Raw genomic sequence first — 20,355 nt, forward strand, 5'->3', positions numbered from 1 at the left:
CACATGGCACAAATTTGCATGGGCTAATTCATATGCGCATTTCGATCTCTGAGCTCCTGAGGACTGTGAGGGGCCAGAGGTCTCCCACAGGCAGCACCGTGCTTTGCAGCATGGCCAGCGAGCCAGGCAAACTAAAACGAAAATAAAATCCAGTTTAAGAAGAAAACACAGGGGGGGGGGCAAAGATCTGGTGGAGCCCCCCCCTGGACCAGCCCCCAAAGAACGCCACCACAAAGAAGCAACTTCTGCATTCAGAAAATGGTAGCATCCCTTACATCGGGGAGGAAAATGTGAACAGAACTCATAGCAGCAGGATTCTTTGTGGATGACTGACTGGGGAAAAAAGTAACATTAATTCCTCTCTTCCTCTCAGCAGGAAAGCTAAAGCTGTTAGCATTTCATAAGAAGTGAAATGGGGCTGGTGTGGGTGTAATCATCTGAGCATCTGCTGCTATAGAATCAGGAACCGGGACTGGGGTTTCTAGGGCTGAGGGGTTTTCTTCTCTCATATGAGTACATTTCAGTAGCCTGTGACTCGCCCTCTGACCACATCTACCGGAACCCAGTTCCAGCACTCCTGCTGCTGACACTGTTGCAGCCTGGACAACTGCAGGATAAACAGCCAAGGCTGGCCAGGATTTAGTAGAAGTCTGGAAGGCCTTTATTCTACTGTGCAACAAACCCTACCACCCCCTTTTACCATAAAGCCTGGTGGCATATACAGTTGTCTGAAGCTGTATTGTTTTTAATATTCGGCTGGAAGCCACCCGGAGTGGCTGGGGAAACCCAGCCAGATGGGCAGGGTATTAATAATAATAATAATAATATCAATAATAATAATAATAATAATATCAAGGCAGAGAGCTTCTGCTTTATAAACACACCAGGTTCTAGTCCTCATTATTGTGGAGAATTTTTTTTTCAAAGGATATGCAGCTTATCGTAAGAATTCAGAGACTAGGAAATGAACTCTGGGAGCCTTTTTCAGAATCTGAGCTCCTTGCAACCCCTTTTCCAACTACCGTATTTTTTGCTCTATAAGACTCACTTTTTCCCTCCTAAAAAGTAAGGGGAAATGTGTGTGCGTCTTATGGAGCGAATGCAGGCTGCACAGCTATCCCAGAAGCCAGAACAGCAAGAGGGATTGCTGCTTTCACTGTGCAGCGATCCCTCTTGCTGTTCTGGCTTCTGAGATTCAGAATATATATTTTCTTGTTTTCCTCCTCCAAAAACTAGGTAAGTCTTGTGGTCTGGTGCATCTTATAGAGCGAAAAATACGGTACATCAGCTAATCCCAATGTTCCTCAACTTCCAGCCTTACTCCTCCAGTCTGCTAATGTTTAACACATATTCCAAAGACTCCAACATTGCCTGCACATCAACACAGCAAGCTTAGTTTTCCCTGCTCCTCCTGCCCTCCTTAGCTATGTTCCTGTCTCCATTGCCACAGGCAACATTTCTCTGAATTGCTGGGATTTCACAAGTGGGGAGAATGATGTTTCACTCAGGCCCTGCTCGTGGGCCACCCAGAATGGGCCTGATCCAGCAGGGTTCATCTTAGGTTCTTTGTCAACAAATTTCGCATTTCTGCAAAAATCCAAATTTGATATTTCGGGAAGCAGTAAGGAAAAATCATGACGATAGTTGAGCACTCGGTTATTATCTCAGAAGGATGCACACAGTCTGACTTCAGATGCATGATACAAAAAAAGTTTTTATTTATAGTGGAATCTGAAAAATGGACACATTTTAAATGTACAAAGAAGCAAATCTGCTCCTGAGGATTCTGAAGCTGTTTGGCAGCCATTTACTAATTGTATGATAAACGAATTCAACTGAAAAAGACCACCCTGCAGAATTACTTATTTATGTGGAACTTTAACCCTCCCCCCCATTTTAATTTTAAATATATTTTAGATTTCTTGACAGATTATGATTCCTATGTTCTTATATATTGGAGCAGATAAATTGAGCTAAATGAGCCTCTTCTGTGGTGGTTCCTCGTTTGTGGAATGATCTCCCCGGGGAGACCAGCCTGGCACCTTCGTTACAAATATTTAGGTGCCAGGCAGAAACATTCCTCTTTTCCCAGGTCTTTGGCTTATTAAACAATCTGTGGCTTCTTAAACTGTTGGGAGGGTATAGTTTTGTTTGTTATGTTACGTATTTTTGTGTTTTTATGCTATAAACTGTCCTGTGGTTCCCTCGGATAAAGGGAGGCGGATAAATTTAAACAAATAAATAAACAGGTTCGCTTTGATGTTATAAGACCATAATTGTGGAGTTGAAAGGGACCCTGAGGATCAACTAGTCCAACCCCCTGCAATGCAGGAACCTTGACTAATGCTTCCATGGCAGACGGATCCATATAACTGAGAATTCTTAGTATATGTTTCTTTTCCTTTTCTTTCTCAGTTTCTGTTTTCTACATTTGCTACAGAAGGCAACAAAATAATCCATATTAAATATTTTGCTCTATGTGCTATTGGAAAACTTATAACAAAGAAGAACGGCTGCAGTGGTCTGTTCCTTCTCTGTCCCTAGTACAGCGGTACCTCGGGTTACAGATGCTTCAGGTTACATACACTTCAGGTTACAGACTCTGATAACCCAGAAATATTACCTCGGGTTAAGAACTTTGCTTCAGGATGAGAACAGAAATTGTGCTCCGGTGGCGCGGCAGCAGCGGGAGGCCCCATTAGCTAAAGTGGTGCTTCAGGTTAAGAACAGTTTCAGGTTAAGAACGGGCCTCCAGAACAAATTAAGTTCTTAACCCGAGGTACCACTGTACAGAAATGCAGCAGGCCACCACAAGGAGAGAAGAGCTTCCCTAAACTCCTCCGTAGCAAGCTGGTAAACATCTGTGCAGGCTAGTAACTTTTGTAGGCTTATTTGCAAGGCTGATGTAAGTCCATGATTGCTACAGTATATCTGAGCAGTATATCTTTGGGAACTTTCTGGATAGTTTCCCACTTTCTCCCACCATTACCCATACTTTCACTGGTATGGTGTGAATGTTTAGTTATAAGGATTTCAGAGATTGTAAAGGTCCTCTTACCATTTCCTACCCATGGCTCTCTCCAGAATATATCTCAAACCCTCCGTTTCATTTGGACACTTCGTTTTAAATCTAGAGCCTAGATTTAAAACAATGTATGCAGTAATACACGGCAGATGCTTATAACCCTAGCCTCAGGTCAAACAGAACTGGGGTTTCAAACTCAACCCCCTCTTCAATTTCCACTTTTCTCTTTCTCCACCTTCCAGCAGACTCTGTCCGTTGCCAAGCTGCTGTCTCCAGTTGCTATGTTATTTTGTGTGCCAGAATGTGAGTGGCGAAAAATGTTTCCATGGCAAGTTGTGCAGCATCACCCAATAGGTGGATTTTGGGAAGGAGGCAGAACCCAGGTGAGCTGGTTGAACGGATGCAGCGAGATAAAGTAAGATATATTGGAACATGGGTATCGCTCACAGTTTCGAGCTATTATGTCCTGGAGTATGCCGCGGGTGGCGCTGTGGGTTGAACCACAGAGCCTAGGACTTGCCGATCAGAAGGTCGGCGGTTCGAATCCCCGCAACGGGGTGAGCTCCCATTGCTCAGTCCCTGCTCCTGCCAACCTAGCCATTCAAAAGCACCTCAAAGTGCAAGTAGATAAATAGGTACTGCTCTGGCGGGAAGGTAAACGGTGTTTCCGTGCACTGCTCTTGTTCACCAGAAGCGGCTTAGTCATGCTGGCCACACGACCTGGAAGCTGTACGCCGGCTTCCTCGGCCAATGAAGCGAGATGAGCGCCGCATCCCCAGAGTTGGCCACAACTGGACCTAATGGTCAGGGGTCCCTTTACCTTTACCTATGTCTCCCAACAACACAAAAATGGTACACCTAACATGCATCTATAGACAAGTGGATACAGAAAAGATGCAAATGGCTAGCGATTCGCCTTCCTGAGTAAAGCTTCCAGCCTTCTTATTTCAGTTTACTAGTTCCTTGGCAGGCCCATCATCTGTTTTAGGAGGGATGGACCTCCAGAGCATGATCTTAAAGGTGGCCCTCCATGGGGAATATAGGAACCGAAGTTCCAAAAAAGATAATGAAGCTGTTTATGCATGTAACAACAGCAGCTAGGATTCTTTATGCACAAAAATGGAAAGAAGAAGTTCCCACCAAAGAAGACTGGATACTTAAAGTGAAGGTGTGATGGTCTGGGATTCGGACTCGAAGCTGAACCTGAGGAATCCCAGCCTGCACAGGAGTCCCCGCCTCCAGAACCAGCTGAGCCGGGGCTGGGGCTTGAGCCTGAAGGGTCCTCACCTGTGCTGGATCCTCATATGCAGGCATCAGCTGAGTCTGCTCTGGCTCCTGAGGTGATGGAGGACCCATTGCCTGCAGGTGCTCTACTCGCAGCCCCTTCAGGGGAAGCTGAGGTTGCCTCTGGGTCTGGTAACCCTCCAGCCTCTCCTGAGCTGCAGAGGCTCAGGGCAGAGAGGCGGAGGGAAGTATGTTCCCGCAGGAGGAGTGCTCGCTTCCAGGCCAGGAGAGGCGAGTCACCTGTGGACTGGGGCCGCCCTATGCCTCGGGGCAGATAAAAGCCAGCCAGCCCTAGTCCCAGGTTGTAGCCTGTTCCTGCCTGCACCCTGTCCTGCTCTTCTGCCAGAGTTCCTGACCTCACCCGACTCCCTGCCTTGGACCCAGCTTCAGCTTTGACAGACAGCCTCCATACCACACCCTTGACCTCGGACTGGACCCAGACCTCGCCGCACGGTTAACCCTCGGGACCAGCACAGAAGGACTATGTGGAATCAGCAAAGCTAACAGCTAAAATAAGAGAACCTAATGATGCTTGTGTTTTGTCGAAGAATGCAAGGCTTTCTTGGACTATTTAAAGAAATATGATAGCAAGAGGAATTTTTGCAAGCGGGATTTGAACTATGAGCAACAGAATGAGAGGTTATTGTATGATGGTTGTGGTGTAAGAGAGAGAAGATAGGATGCAGCAAGGAAGAGAAATAAAATAATACCATGGCAAATGGGATGGGGAGTTGACAAAACGAAAGGGAAAATATATATCATGTATTGGAAAGTGCATGTGATTTTTTTGAAAATTTAATTAAATATAAATGGGGGGCAACAAATGTGGCCCTCCAGACCTCTCTATCTGACCCTTGGAACTCTCCCCAGCCACATCCCCCATTAACCCTGCAATGCACCCTCCTTGTGGCCACACTGGAAAATTACCAAGAAAGGAATGTGGCTCTCTTGGGATGAGGAAGTGCCCACTCTGATCTGTCTGGTTCTCCTTCGAACCCACAACAGCAACAAAAGGGGCTGCAGCGCAGGGGCAGAGCACACGCGAGGTTGCCGGTTCAAATCCTACCACCTCAAGTTAAAAGCACCACTGGTAACTGGAAAGAGCACAGACGAACTCTGTTCCAAAAACTAAAAACCCATTCAGTCCAAAGACTTGTAGCTGGTCAACAGCCACACACACACACACACACACACACACACACACAAAACAAGCTCTCCAAAGAGCACAAGTACAGGAATTGGCTCCTTATGTAACGGGCAGAGAGGGAATAAAAGCTTCCTCAAATCCCTCTTCCTTTCTCCAAAAGGTCAAGAGCAGCAATAAGGCCCATAGTTCTAGCCTCTGCAGTCAGTCTTCTAAAACACTGGCCGGAACTTAGGACACGGGTGGGAAAGTGAGGGTGTGGGTACATTATTTTCTGCATGTAGAAGTTTTAGTGGGGTTTCCCCCCACCCTCCAATTGTAAAGGCAAAGATTATGACCTAATCTGAAATACACCTCCACTGCTGAGCTGTGCCAATTGGAAAACCCCAATGCCCCCAAGCATAAATCTAGGAACTGGGGATATCTCCATCTCTCAGGCGGCAATAGGGATAGTGAGCCCTCATGCCCTACATGTGAGCTTCCCATAGGCATCGAAGTTAACCAACATGACTGGACTGATTGGCTTTTGTTCTGACCAGCAAGTCTTCATCTAATGTCCTTATGATGCTCATAAAACAAACACACCACAAGCCAGCATGGTGAAGGTTGGGCAAAGGTGTCTCTCTAGGTTAGGGTTTCCCAAACTTGGGTCTCCAGTTGTTTTTGAACTACAACTCTCATCATCTGTAGCTAGCAGGAACAGAGGTCAGAGATGATGGGAATCGTAGTCCCCCCAAAAAACACAGTTGGATACCCAAGTTTGGGAAACCCCGCTCTATGGCACCACTAGGGAAGCCGTTCAAGCAATGCTGGTTTTCACAAGAGGAGTATTTTGCTTCATACAGTTGCCCGCTGCGCTCTCTATTGCGCCGGGGGTCGGATTTGTGACCCGAGGAAACTATTACAGAAGCTTCATTTCCTGTATCTTCCAAAATATGCAAAAAGGAAATAAATGAGAGCCAGGGATTTTCTCAAGGTTGGAAATGGACTACAGCTCAATGGGAGAGAGCACATGCTTTTTCACACAGAGGGCCGCAGGTTCAAAACCCGGCATCTCCAGTTAAAAGGGTCGGACGGGAGGTGATGGGAAAGGCCTCTGCGGAGAGCTTCTGCCAATTGAGAACATGCAACAGTTAGCCGAGGGATAGCTCAGTCGGTAGAGAATGAAACTCTTAATCTCAGGGTCATGGGTTCAAGCCTCACACTGGGCAAAAGAGTCCTGCATTGCAGGGGTTGGAATAGATGACCCTTGTGGTCCCTACCAACTCTACAATTCTGTGAAATGGACCAATGGCACCTGCAGTGAACAAGATCAGAAGGCAGCAGATGACAGGAAAGGCCTCTGCCAGAGACCTTGCAGGGTAGCTGCTGACCAGAGCAGTCAAAGATGAGGAAGAGATAAAACCGTCTGACCTGGCCCTAGGCAGTCTATGTGGCAGGACATCTGCCTTGCATGCAGAAGGTTCAAACCCTGGCACCTCCAGAGAGGGATGGGAAAGGCCTGCCTGAAACCCTGGAGAGCCACTGACAATGCTGAGCTAGTTGCACCGACAGCCTGACTCAGCAGAAGGCAGCTAGCTCCCTATGTGGTGGAAGGGGCTTCCAAAACCCTGGTGGCAAAGAGGAAGAAAGCCAGCAAATGTGTGGCTGAATCCTACCTTCAGCTCACCAGGTGGACTCAAGCAAAACACTCTCTTCTCAGCCCGAACCTTTTCATCTGCACTTGGGGGTGGGGTGGGGACAGCAACAATGCCACTGACATTACAGTCAGTGGGTTCAGAGGATTGTTGACTTGGTCAGACCACACCTGGAGCCCTGTGTCCAGGAGGATACTGACATGCTGGAACAAGCGCAGAGGAAGGCAGCCAAGCTTTATGAGGATCGGTTGAGAGAGTTGGGAATGTTCGGCAGCAAGAATACTATTGGCACAAAAATGGAAGCAAGAAGAATTACCGACGAAAGAAAAATGGTGGATGAAATTGATGGACTATGCAGAATTGGATAAATTAACTGGAAGGATTTGAAATCTGCGGGACCAGAGATTCTTAGAAGACTGGAGTAAATATACGAACTATTTGAAAACTAATACTAATGAACAGATTACAGTGGTGCCCCGCAAGACGAACGCCTCGCAAGATGAAAAATCCGCTAGACGAAAGGGTTTTCCATTTTGGAGGCGCTTCGCAAAACGAATTTCCCTATGGGGTTGCTTCGCAAGACGAAAAAAATCTTGCGTCCCCCCGCAGGTTTTTTCCGCTTTTTCCGCCCTTTTCTTAAGCCACTAAGCCGCTTATCAGCTGTTCCGCTGATAAGCCGCTTGACAGCTGTAGCGCTAATCCGCTAAGCTGTCAATGGGCTTGCTTCGCAAGACGAAAAAACCGCTAGACGAAGAGAATCGCAGAACGGATTCTTTTCGTCTTGCGAGGCACCACTGTACGCTAGTAGGACTGCAAGAAGGAGAACTATATGAAATATTGCAAGAAAGACTATGAGGAGAACTATTAGTTGATGATAATTAAAAGTAATAGATATATTAAGAAATTCAGAATAAGTGATAAAGAACAGAAAATCATCAGAGGTGTTGATGGAAGTCTAAAACAATGTATAAGATAAGAAGTTAAGTTATGTGATTGTTGGAAATGAGATGTTAAAAAAACTAATAAATATATATATAGAGAGAAAGAGAGTTGGGAATGTTTAGCGTGGGAAAGAGGAGACAGAGAAGAGATACGATAGCCATCTTCAAATATCTAAAGGGCTGTCAAATGGAAGATGGAGCAAACATGTTTTCTCCTTCACAGGATAGGACTCGAACCAGTGGCTTCAAGTTACAAGAAAGGAGATTCCGACTAAACATCAGGAAGAACTTTCAGACAGTAAGAGCTGTTTGACTGTGGAACAGTCTCCCTCGGGAGTTGTGGACTCGCCATCATTGGAGGTTTTTAAGCTAAGGTTCGATCTGTCGTGGATGCTTTAGTTGAGATTCCTGCACTGTGGGGGGTTGGACTAAAAGACCCTGGAGACCTTTTTCCAATTCTACAACTCTGTATTTTGTGAGATGCATGTATGTGCATGAAGAACTCTGGTGCCTCGAGAAGGTGCTATATAAAAGCAGAGTAAAGTCATACAGATAGCAAGCCCAAGACCTTTTAAGCTTCCTGGGGGAAGGGGAGCAATTGTCCCACGTTATCAGGGCTGTCGGCTCCCTTTACTGATACGATAGCTGCTGAGAAGCGAGCTGTGAGTTAAGCCAGCAGAGGAGCTGGTTGGAGACAGAGAGAGGGAGAGGGAGAGAAGGAATAGTCTGTTCAGCCAAGTGCTTCAATTCCCCGTGTCCTCCCTGCCCCCTTCCAAAACAGCACCAAAGCAAGAGACAGCTGCAGCTTATAAGGAATGTGAGGGGCCCAGCCAGGGACTCCGGGGAAGGAAACCGGGCCTTATATGGCCACGGAGGCAGAATCAAATTTTTATCAATGAGCGCGAGCAGAGAGACGCCCAAGGAGAGATAACCGAAAAGCAGGACTCCTCGGTGAGGGGCACAGGGTGGCCGGGGGGGGGGGGAGGGAAGCAGCACCTGTCGCTCTGCACCCCCTCAACCCACCCCAGGGATCTCCCATCCAGGACCGTGCTGCCGAGGGCAAGGCGGGGCTCAGCCCTGCTTCCACTTCGGCAGAGCTCCAGCAGAGTTGACAGGGCACAACTACTCAAGTCCCAGGGAAGGAGGGAGGAGGAGGTAAGGGAGAGACAACTGAACGCTAGGAGTCACGCTATATAGGAATCTTTACAGCCAAAAGGAGGCTCGGCCCATAGACTTGTCCCCTGCCAACACCACAGATCACCGAAGCCAGAATACTACTACTAATAATAATAATACTTATTCCATACAAGTAGCTCCCCTATAGGAGGAGACGCTGCAGAGTTTGGGACTTTTTAGTTTAGAGAAAAGGCAAGCAAAGAGGTGTCACGGTGGAAGCTTATGAAATTATGCATGGCATGGTGGCAGAGGGTACAGAAATGGTTTTCTCCCTCTCTTGCAACAAGGCGACTGGTGGGCATCTATCGAAGCTGAATGTTGCAAGGTTTTAAAAAGTACTTCTTTGTGCAGCAAGTGGTTGAACTATGGAACTCACTCCCAGGAAGCAGGGATGGCCACCAACTTGGATGGCCTAATAATAATAATAATTTATTTCTATGCTGCCCTTCTGACTGAGCTGCCTCAGCTCCTCCTGGCGGCTCCCAACAGAATATTAAAAACACGATAAAACATTAAAAACTTCCCTAACCAGGGCTGCCTTCGGATGTTTTCTAAAAGTCAGATAGTCGTCTATTTCCTTGACCTCTGACAGGAGAGCGTTCCACAGGGAGGGTGCCGCTACCGAGAAGGCCCTCTGCCTGGTTCTTGCAATGAGGGAACCACCAGAAGGCCCTCGGAGCTGGACCCCAGTGTCTGGAATGGACAGGGCGGGTGGAGATGCTCCTTCAGGTCAAAGAGGACTGGACCAACTCATGGAGGATAAAGGCTGCTACTAGCGACGATGGCCGGGCACTGCCTCTGAGGTCAGGAGCAAAATGCCTCTGAATGCAGGCTGCTAGGAACTGCAGATGGGCTGTGTTGCTGGTGCCCATGTCCTGCTTTTGCAGGCTTCCCACTGGCACCTGGGTGGCCAGAAGAGGATGCTGAACTGCATGGGCCACTGGCCTGATCTAGCAGGTTCTCAAATCATTCACACACGCAGGGGTGAGTGGCTCTTTCCATGTGGGAGGCTTGAACTGCTGGGTGGGCAGAGTCTCTTGCTACTTGAGTCAGCGCCCCATGTGACTCGGAACCCTGGAAGATCCAAGGTTCTAAAAGGAGCATGGAGGCCATTTGATAAGAACATCAGGCTTCCTTCCTGCAGATGATAGGTCACCCTCAACACAAGTTCATCTCCACTCTTCCTCTCCCACACACGCACAGTAGACCCACCCAACAAGCCTGAAATCTGTAGGAATAATTCCCCCCTCCTCCAAGCCCTCCACAGCATGAAAAAGGGAGGGTGTCTATACCTTTGTTTCTCCACTGCTATCTGACTCGGACACCTGATAAGTGAGGTCCGTCTCCTCAAAGCCCGTAGCGCTCATGCGCTGATCAGTGGTTGGGTCTGACCGAGGAGGAGAGTCAGGAGAGTTCAAGCATGTCTGGATCAGTGCTTTCCCCGTCTCGCTGGTGATCATGGGCTGCAGCTTCCGCGTGGCGAACGTGTAGACGTGGCCCGTCTCGCTGGCCACAAGCAGCAACACCTGAGTGCCTGTTAAGGTGGAGAGTTCGTAGGCCTGCGGGGTAGAGAGGAAAAGGAGAGGGTCAACAATGAGGCGTGGAGCTTCGCAAGACCCTGGTTCCCACGGAGAGGGAACCCAACCGCTAGTGAGAGGATGTCGCTTGGTTTTAGTGGTATTCACAAATGTGGAAAAGCCAGCTTTACACATGTGGTCTGCTATCGGAGTCCACCTTCTAGAAGATTTGCCAAATGCCCACATCGAGATCCAACGCAGTTGTGGACAAGCTGCTCCCTTCCCAATGCTACCCTGAAATAGCAAGCTACTAGCCATGATGGTTTTTGCTCTCTGGCTATAGTCAAGAGCATGATAGGCAAGCTAAGGCCCAGGGGCTGGATCTGGTGCAATCGCCTTCTAAATCCGGCCCGTGGACAATCTGGGAATCAGCATGTTTTTACATGAGTAGAATGTGTGCTTTTTTAAAAAATGCATCTCTGGGTTATTTGTGGGGCATAGGAATTCGTTAATTATCCCCCCCCCAAAAAAAATAGTCCGGCCCCCCACAAGGTCTGAGGGATAGACCTGCTGAAAAGGTTTGCTGACCCCTGGTCCAGAGGAGGAGGAGGAGGAGGAGGAGGAGGAGGAAGAAGAAGAAGAGGAGGAGGAGGAGGAGGAGGAGGAGGAGGAGTTTGGATTTGATATCCCGCCTTTCACTCCCCTTCAGGAGTCTCAAAGCGGCTAACATTCTCCTTTCCCTTCCTCCCCCACAACAAACACTCTGTGAGGTGAGTGGGGCTGAAAGACTTCAGAGAAGTGTGACTAGCCCAAGGTCACCCGGCAGCTGGATGTGGAGGAGCGGGGAAGCGAACCCGGTTCACCAGATTATGAGTCCTTAACCACTACACCACACTGTGTTCCTCCCCCACAACAAACACTCTGTGAGGTGAGTGGGGCTGAGAGACTTCAAAGAAGTGTGACTGGCCCAAGGTCACCCAGCAGCTGCATGTGGAGGAGCAGAGACTCAAACCCGGTTCCCCAGATTACGAGACTACCAATCTTAACCACTACACCACACCGGCAATGCTTCTGCATACCAGCTGCTGGAAACCACACAAGCAGAAAGGGCTCTTGCGCTCAAATCCTGCTTGCTGGTTTCCCCACTGTGATAACACGGTTCTGGACCAGATGGGCCTCTGGCCTGATCCAGCAGGGATCCTTTCCTCATGTTCTTGCTCTTTGGAACAGTTTTCCAAAACGTTTCCAGGGGGTGCATGTACTAAACACCCTTAGCCCCAGCGGCAAAAGGGGTAAAGAGACTGGCTTGCTTTGTGAGCACTGACCCTCTGCTATCATCAAGACGACACCAAGACAGCATTATCTGTGGGCATCCTTCCTACACATCCAATCAAAGCCCTGGGTATGGATGTGTTAGTATTTTTGCTACCTGTCAATGATCAAGGCTATGCGTGCTCCACAACTGCATTAAGAGAAGGTCCATAGCAGTGTTAGAGCACCTGCTTTACATGCAGAAGATCACAGTTTCAAACCCCTGGAATCTTCAGGTGGGACTGGGACAGACGCTTTTGTGGAAATCTGGAGAGCTGGCTTCCAGAGACAACACAGGGTTAAATGGATCAATATTCTGGCTCTGTAGAAGGGAGCTTGGTACACTTGGGCGCAGAACCTTGCTCTGGGCTCTGGAGAATTTTCATTTAAAAGGAAATATAATTGTAGAGCTGAAAGGGACCTAAGGATCCTCTAGTCTAGTCCAACCCCCTACAATTCTCCCCATACGGGGATTGAACCTGCAACCTTGGCATTATCAGCATCACACACTAACCAGGTGAGCTGTCCAGAAGTTGGGTTGAGGAGTTATGCTTGAAAGGGACTGGAAACAGAAAATCGAGTGTTGCTCAAAGCCAGACATGACCACACCTTCCAGCAACTATTGGCTGCTGCAAAATGTGATGCTGGACTAAAACAGCTCAGGAATGGTCAAACTGTAGGACTTTGGAGGGAAGGCGATCACTTTGCTTTTAACTAGAAGAATCCTGAAGCTCACTAACCAGACCCAAGTGCAAAACAGTGGCCAGGAGACAAAGCCCAGTGCAAACTGGGGATGGTTTAAGCCAATTACCTAACGCAAGAGCCCTGCTGAATCAGGCCTAAGTAGTCCAGCATCCTCCCCCCTGACCCCTTTCTAGCCTTCTTTCTCAGCTACAAAGCCTGAAATAAGAAGACAGCATCATATTCACTCTGTAACAAGGCAGGGAGGGGGACAAGAAAGCTTAGAAATAGAGAGCACATCCTGTCAAAAGACAAGAGTGATGACTGCCCCATCTGATAGAAAGGTTATAGAGGAGAAGATGAGTGAGGAGTCAGTCCTATGACACCAAACAACAACGATAATGTCCAGGGCTCCTGCAGCAGGACTCTACAGCCAAAACCGAAAGCTTTCTATTTTACCAAGGGCACATCCACACCATACGTTTAAAGCAGTGTGATACCACTTTAAACCGTCGTGGCTTCCCCCAATGAATCCTGGGAGATGTAGTTTGTTAAGGGTGCTGAGAGTTGCTGTGAGACCCACGTTCCTCTCCGAGAGCTACAATTCCCAGATTTTCCTGTGAAGGAGGATTGGCTGTTAAAACCACTAGGGCAACTGTAGCTCTGTGAGGGGAATGGGTTTCTCCTCACGACTCTCAGCACCCTTAACCAGCGACAGCTCCCAGAATCCTTTGGGAGAAGAAGCCTTGACTGTTTAAAACAGCATCTTACATATGATGCGAATGCGGCTGAGGGAAGCACAAACTCATCCCCCCCCCACTTGCAACGAGCCAGGCGCCTTTTATCAGGCGTCTGCTAAATGTGTCGCTCTTCTTTATCTGCGGCACTCATTGCTCTTTCCGCCAGCACCACGCCGGCTTCACAAACATGGCAAATTGGGGCTGCACTAGCTCCCCCAAGGCCTAGCTGGCTGGCCTGCCTCCCTCGTTAATAGGTCCTTCAAAACACAAAGGCCAGCTCTCTTACCAAGAACAACTTGGGGGGGGTGAGAGTGGGAGCCTACTTTGGCAAACAGCCACCCAGAAAGCACGGCAAACATAGGAATGTTGGAAGCCAGCTTCAAATTAGAAGGTCGGACTACTTTTCCATCTAGCCTACTCTGACTGGCAGCGGCTCTCCCAAGATCTCAGGCACAGGCCTTTTCCATCACCTGAAATCTGAACCAGAGTCTAACAAACTCTCCACTTGATGGGCATAGAAGCTCTTGCACCTCTCAAAAAAGGGTGTTCCTATATGCTACAACAGAAGGACGCGGGTGGGGCTGTGGTCTAAATCACAGAGCCCAGGGCTTGCCGATCAGAAGGTTGGCGGTTCAAATCCCCACGATGGGGTGAGCTCCTGTTGCTCGGTCCCTGCTCCTGCCAACCTAGCAGTTCGAAAGCACGTCAAAGTGCAAGTAGATAAATAGGTACCGCTCTGGCGGGAAGGTAAATGGTGTTTCCGTGCGCTGTTCTCGTTTCGTCAGAAGCGACTTAGTCATGCTGGCCACATGACCCGGAAGCTGTACATTGGCTCCCTCGGCCAATAAAGCGAGATGAACGTTAATTGCAAGAAATCAGAAGGGGAATAGGACACCAACAAAGGAAGAATGGCAAACTAAATTGTATCAGTATTTGTAATTAGCAAGCATGACAGAAGCAGGTAGGAACCAACCAAACCAAAAATTCAAAATGGAGTGGGAATGTGTAAAAGATTATCTGGGGAAACGTTGTTCTCAAATAAAATCCCTGATATGCTACGACTTAATTTTGCAAAGTAAAGATCAGATAGGTAAGATATATCAGGTATGTCCAACAGGTCAATCGCAATCTACTGGTAGATCCCTGGGAGGTTTTGGTAGATTGTGGTCGATCCCTGGATCCCTTTCCATTGGTAAATTAGAATCTGGCCCTGCCCCCTCACCCTGCCCTCCATTGTCACATGATCTGCAGAACAGACCGGGAGTTTACTGAGTGAGGCTGTTGGTGAGTGGCTGTTCCCCTTTCTCTTTCTCCCTAAAAAAAAAAGCTCAACAACTTTGACCTGACCTGAACCCCTAAAAAACGTGCAGTTTTTAATTCTGTGAGTAGATCGCAGTCTCTTGGGAGTTGGCCACCCCTGAGATATATTATGTATTAGAAATGCAATAAGGAAAAACAACACAATTGAGAAGACGACAGAAGCTGCTGCACTGAGGTGGTGGGAAGTCACTTGTTATTGTTAGATTTTTTTATATGTGTACAATATATGTTAAAGAGTGAATGGAATATGTATATGAATAACCAATTTAAAACTCAATAAAAATCAATTTTTAAAAAGAAGCAGCTTTTGCACCTCTCCAACCAGAAGACCAAACAAGCAACTGCTCTACTGGCTTGTCCATCACTTTGTTTTATGTTTTCTGTATACCTTCCAAGAAACTTCAGGGTTTCGATTCAAGTCCCACTTTTGCCATAGTAATATGTGGTCTCGAGTAAGGCACTCCGAACCAGCCCTGCCACTTCACCTAAACTCTGAGTTCTGAAGAGGGTGAATGAGAACTATAAACGCCTTTTTCTGCAAATTAAAATGGCAGTACCCAAGATTTGTTAACGTTCTGCAACTGCACTCTATCTTTTTGTAATAAAATGTTAAGCAAAATAAATAGTTCATTTAAATATACCTGATTGTAGCTGAGATACACTATTTCTTCAGACAAGGCAAAATTAAGTATGCTCAAATTCCAAGGTAGAAGCTTCTCGTGCCTCTGCTGCTTATATAGGAACACGGTGCAAGTCAAATCTGTAACAATCAACAGGAGTTGCTTACCGCCTTCTGTAGGTGGGTCAACTGCACTCAAGAGCACTTTCATCTTCCCGTTAAACACAGCCACATCACTAACCAAGCAAGCCGGCAGCTAGAAACCTGGAGGCAGCTTGCTCAAGCATGGCAATTACATTTGTAAAGCAGTAGTGGGGAGAATCAATCCTTAAACTGGGGATAATTCAACCAGAGATTCAGGGGGGAAACATTAAACATGCAAGTAGAGAGGTATAAGAATCATGAAGAACACCTTTTCCCCAAACTATTTCTGTCAGCCATAGTCAACCTGGTGCCTTTCAGATGTTGTTGGACTTCCAACCCCATCAGCTCCAGCCAGCCAAAGCATATAGCAGGGCCTCTTGCCTGACAGTCCCAGTTTTGAAGCTCCGATGTTAAGAAAGCCAAAACAAAACATGGGCAAAGACTTCCTTGTTTTTAATCTATGTACAATGCTTTGTCAAAATCAAGTGCCTTGTCCTTTTTTGCTCAATATGGTATAAGTTCCTCTGCTATGCTAACTCAATTAAACAGCCCATTACACCACCTGTACTACAGACAAGCATGTGGAGAGGTTTTACTGAGAACTGAATTGACCCACCTTCTTCTTCTCATATCTGACAATTGAATGAGGCATTGTATTTTCAGCAATTTCTTGGGTTTTTTACCCCTACTCTGTATCTCTGTTTTATTTTTCTACTTTCTATTTTTCTGCTTTCACATTCCTTTTTATTTGCCATATCCATTATTTTTATTGTATTAAGTATGTGTTTATGTCAATAAAGTTTTGATTTTTTAAATGAAAAAATAGGCGTCTTTTTCGTAGGCACAGGATAACAACATTCTCAGCTTATCAGAATACAGACTGTAACTAACAAATACCTTATTTACAATTTCCTAACAAGTTAAGATAATTGGAGGATTTCCAAGGCAGGTAATTGCTCAAGTGAACCGGCGCATAGTTACGAGTTTAGACTCCTGGAAACACAGACTGGTACTAGATTCTGCTCACTTGTGAGCAAACATGTTCTAGTTATTCAATGGTTCTTATTTGTTACTTCCTTCCTCTAGGAAACAAACTGAACGAGTGGCAAGCCTGACTGAGATAAGCAAAGACCCACAGAGAAGCAAGTTCAATTAAAATGAAGGGTCTCACAAAGGGCACAGTTAGCAAAACTTTAAATTCAATCAGGGTAAAACCCAACAATTTAACACAAGAATCTCCATGTGGTGGGATTTAAATCCAAACACCTTGGTTTAATTGCACATGTGTGTGTGTGTGTGTGTGTGTGTGTGTGTGTGTGTGTGTGTAATACATTTTGCTATATTATAAGGGGGGGGGTCAACTATACAAAAATTCCTGCTTTTGCCAATTATCCTGGTGCTGCAGACAAAGTATATTTGCATCAAAGTACCGTATTTTTTGCTCTATAAGACTCACTTTTTCCCTCCTAAAAAGTAAGGGGAAATATGTGTGTGTCTTATGGAGCGAATGCAGGCTGTGCAGCTATCCCAGAAGCCAGAACAGCAAGAGGGATTGCTGCTTTCACAGTGCAGCGACCCCTCTTGATGTTCTGGCTTCTGAGATTCAGAATATTTTTTTTCTTGTTTTCCTCCCCAAAAAACTAGGTGCGTCTTGTGGTCTGGTGTGTCTTATAGAGCGAAAAATACGGTACCTGCAGCATCTTTTCTGACCCTTCCAGGCAGCCAAAGCCAGACTCAGTAAAACTCTAAAGACCCAAGCATCTTTCAAAAGTGCTGCAAGGCCTTGTTCGTTAAGTGGGTTTTCATAATGACCAATGTCAATCTGGAGGAGATCGGGAGTTTTAACATTTTTAAGGGTTTTCTTTCGACTTTCGTTCTCTTTTCTTCAACTGGGCATTCTGTTCCAATCCCACAGCCCACTCTGGAGAACGGGAATTCCCTTGCAGCCCATACTATCGCAAAGTTTGAACTGAACTAGGCCCCAGGAACCCAGTTGTCACAACAGAGGCTTTTGCAGGGAGATTCTGGAGGCTGAGGAGCAGGACGCTCCCCACTTCCTCCCTAACTCCCAAGTCAGACAGCAATCTGGACCACACAACTTATTCCTCAGATAATTACTTCCTCCATCCAAATCCCTTCCCCTGCCAGTTACAGTAACCTAGCATTCACAGGAGTAAACTAAAAAGTCAGCTAAGGTGCCTAGGTTTTTTAGGGTGGGCAGGTGCCAAAAAGGACAGGCAGAAAAGGAAATTTCATGACACAGCTTTTAAGAACTCTGACCTTTTCTTTAAAAAAGAATATACTTTAATTGATTTTAAGAACTCTGTCCATTTCTGCATCCAGCGACTATTAAGCACATATTTTAACATTTCCTCTCATTGCACCTAATTTTTTCTCTCTAATATTTTCTAAGGCTTGCTCTGTTTATACCAGTCTTCCCCAACCTTGTGCCTCTAGATGTTGCTGGACTATAATTCCCATCATCCCGCTGGCAAGGGTTGATGGGAATTGTAGTTCCATATCTTAAAGGAGCTGGGGAGAGCTGTTTTACACATTCCCCTGGCCTCTGCCTTTCTTACATGCTTCTATAGGCCCCTAGCCCAGGCTCTGGCTTCTAATCCACAGGCCTAACACTGTAGGAGCGCAACTCCTCCAGAGGTTTGGGATTCTTTTTTCCTAAATCTACTGTTTTGCCAATGTTTATAAATATCGTGCGCACACCCCGGTCCCAGTCTCAACATTCTGCGTACTTGGCATTGGAGAGTTCTCCTTCAGGAAGGCTCTCAGAAAACAATCAACCCGGCACATTGGCACAAGGTGTGGCACCAGTGTGGCCATCCAAAAACACTGTTCCCGAAAACAAGACCTCCCATGAATTCTTGCTATCCAGGGTAAAGCAGAAAGAAATATGTGTCATCTTGCTCAGCTACGTATTTGGCTTATCCAGACAGAACACAACCAGCCTCTCTCTCTCTCTCTCTCTCTCTCTCTCTCTCTCTGTGTGTGTGTACACACACACACACACACACACACACACAGTTTTCGGCAAAATTCACCTTCTAAAAAAGGAGCTCCAGACCTGGAAGCCACAGTCTTATTTTGAAACCCCCACCCCTAAAAATGTCAGAGGACTGCTTCTAATTACACAGCAGGGAGGGAAAGGTACTTTGCACATGCTCAGAAGCATGGTCAGCATTCCTTCACTTGTGAAAGAAGTTCCAACTGGTATCCAATTAGACAACGGTTTTTTATCTGCTGCATTTGCCAATCTCCTCCATTGTCTGCACTGGTTAGCTTGTGATTCGCTACCTTATCAAACCCGCTCAATGCCAGCTACCTGCACAAGGGGGCAGGAAATCTCACTTCGGAGAACCCTTAACAAAGGCAAACAACACTCTGTCTTCTGTTATCCTGCTTCGTGCTTTGGCAGTTTGCAAGCAAGAGTCAAAGCTCACTGCTTTTTCCCCTCCCATCACCACCAAAGTCAGACACAGCACCAAACCGGACCCAACCGTAATCTCCTATGAGTGCCACAACAGCTTTGCTCTCCATCCAAGTCACTTGCTTCAGGGGGCTTTGTTCATCCCTGGGCCAACACAATGACAGGAGGAGGAACTTACTCAGGGGAAACGGCACTGCAATTGACAGTTGAGCACAGGCCATCAGTCAGCAAGAGGAAGCGGAGTCAGTAGAGCTTTCGGAACGTCAGCCAAAGTCATCACCAAGCAATATGCCACAGCCTGACCTCTCTTAGATACCACGCCGACCTCCCGGGTGGACTTGCCTCCTTGCAGGTGCCCTTTACCCCCACCACCACTGACAAGGTCAGAGAGCAGAAAAGCAGCAGATCGGGCAGTTAATTGTCAAATCCCGCAGCTAAGGCTCTCCTCCAGCCATTGCACAGCTTGGGTCTGACAACAGGAGGAGAGCAATGCTGGAAGAGGCAAAAGGTCCAGCTAGTCTCATTAGAGCTCAGTTGGTTACAGTGCGGTGCTGACAGCACCAAGGTTTCGGGTTCAATCCCCAGAAGGAACAGCGGCATATTCCTGTATTGCAGGGGCTTGGACTAGATCAGCCTCTCTCAACCTGTGGGTCCCCAGATGTTGTTGAACTACAACTCCCATCACCCCTAGCTAGCAAGGCCAGAGCTCAGGGATGGTGGGAGTTGTAGTCCAACAACATCTGGGGACTCACAGGTTGAGAACCGCTGGACTAGATGGTCCTCAGGGCCCCATTCAACTCTATGATTCTCTGATTCTTAGTCCAGGAAGCTGTAGGCCTTGTGGAGTCTCACAAGCAGGGCATGAGGAAAACCGCCCTTCCCAGCAAGTTGTGTTCACAAGTACAGCAATGAGGTTCTTTTTGTCTCTCATGCCTACCAGTAGCTGTTTACAGAGCTATCCTTTATCAACAATCCCCTGAGTGGTGGGGAACATAAAGGTAAAGGGACCCCTGATGATTAGGTCCAGTCGTGACTGACTCATGTGGCCAGCATGACTAAGCAACTTCTGGCGAACCAGAGCAGCGCACGGAAACGCCGTTTACCTTTCCGTCAGAGTGGTACCTATTGATCTACTTGCACTTTGACGTGCTTTCGAACTGCTAGGTGGGCAGGAGCAGAGACGAACTGCCGACCTTCTGATCAGCAAGTCCTAGGCTCTGTGGTTTAACCCACAGCACCACCCGCATCCCTTTTGGTGGGGAACATGCAGCCCTCCAAATGCTATTGGGACTCCAAACTCCCGCCAGTCCCAAGCAGCGTGGCCAATGGTGGGAGTTACTGTGTGTTGTTCTGGTTGCCTCACCTCAGGATATC

The 20,355-nt window shown here is 47.2% G+C and overlaps 1 protein-coding gene across 2 annotated transcripts in view; it reads right to left on the bottom strand.

The window, feature by feature from the left end:
* The window catches only part of SRF (serum response factor), a 72,186-nt gene that overhangs the window by 42,006 nt on the left and 9,825 nt on the right, over positions 1–20,355 (bottom strand). For both annotated transcript variants that reach the window (XM_083733452.1, XM_083733453.1), the window contains exon 2: positions 10,500–10,766. In XM_083733452.1, coding sequence (XP_083589578.1) covers positions 10,500–10,766 — 267 coding nt within the window. The remainder of the gene's footprint in view (positions 1–10,499; positions 10,767–20,355) is intronic.

Source organism: Podarcis gaigeae (genome assembly GCF_964106915.1).
Source record: "Podarcis gaigeae genome assembly, chromosome: 3".
NCBI lineage: Eukaryota > Metazoa > Chordata > Lepidosauria > Squamata > Lacertidae > Podarcis > Podarcis gaigeae.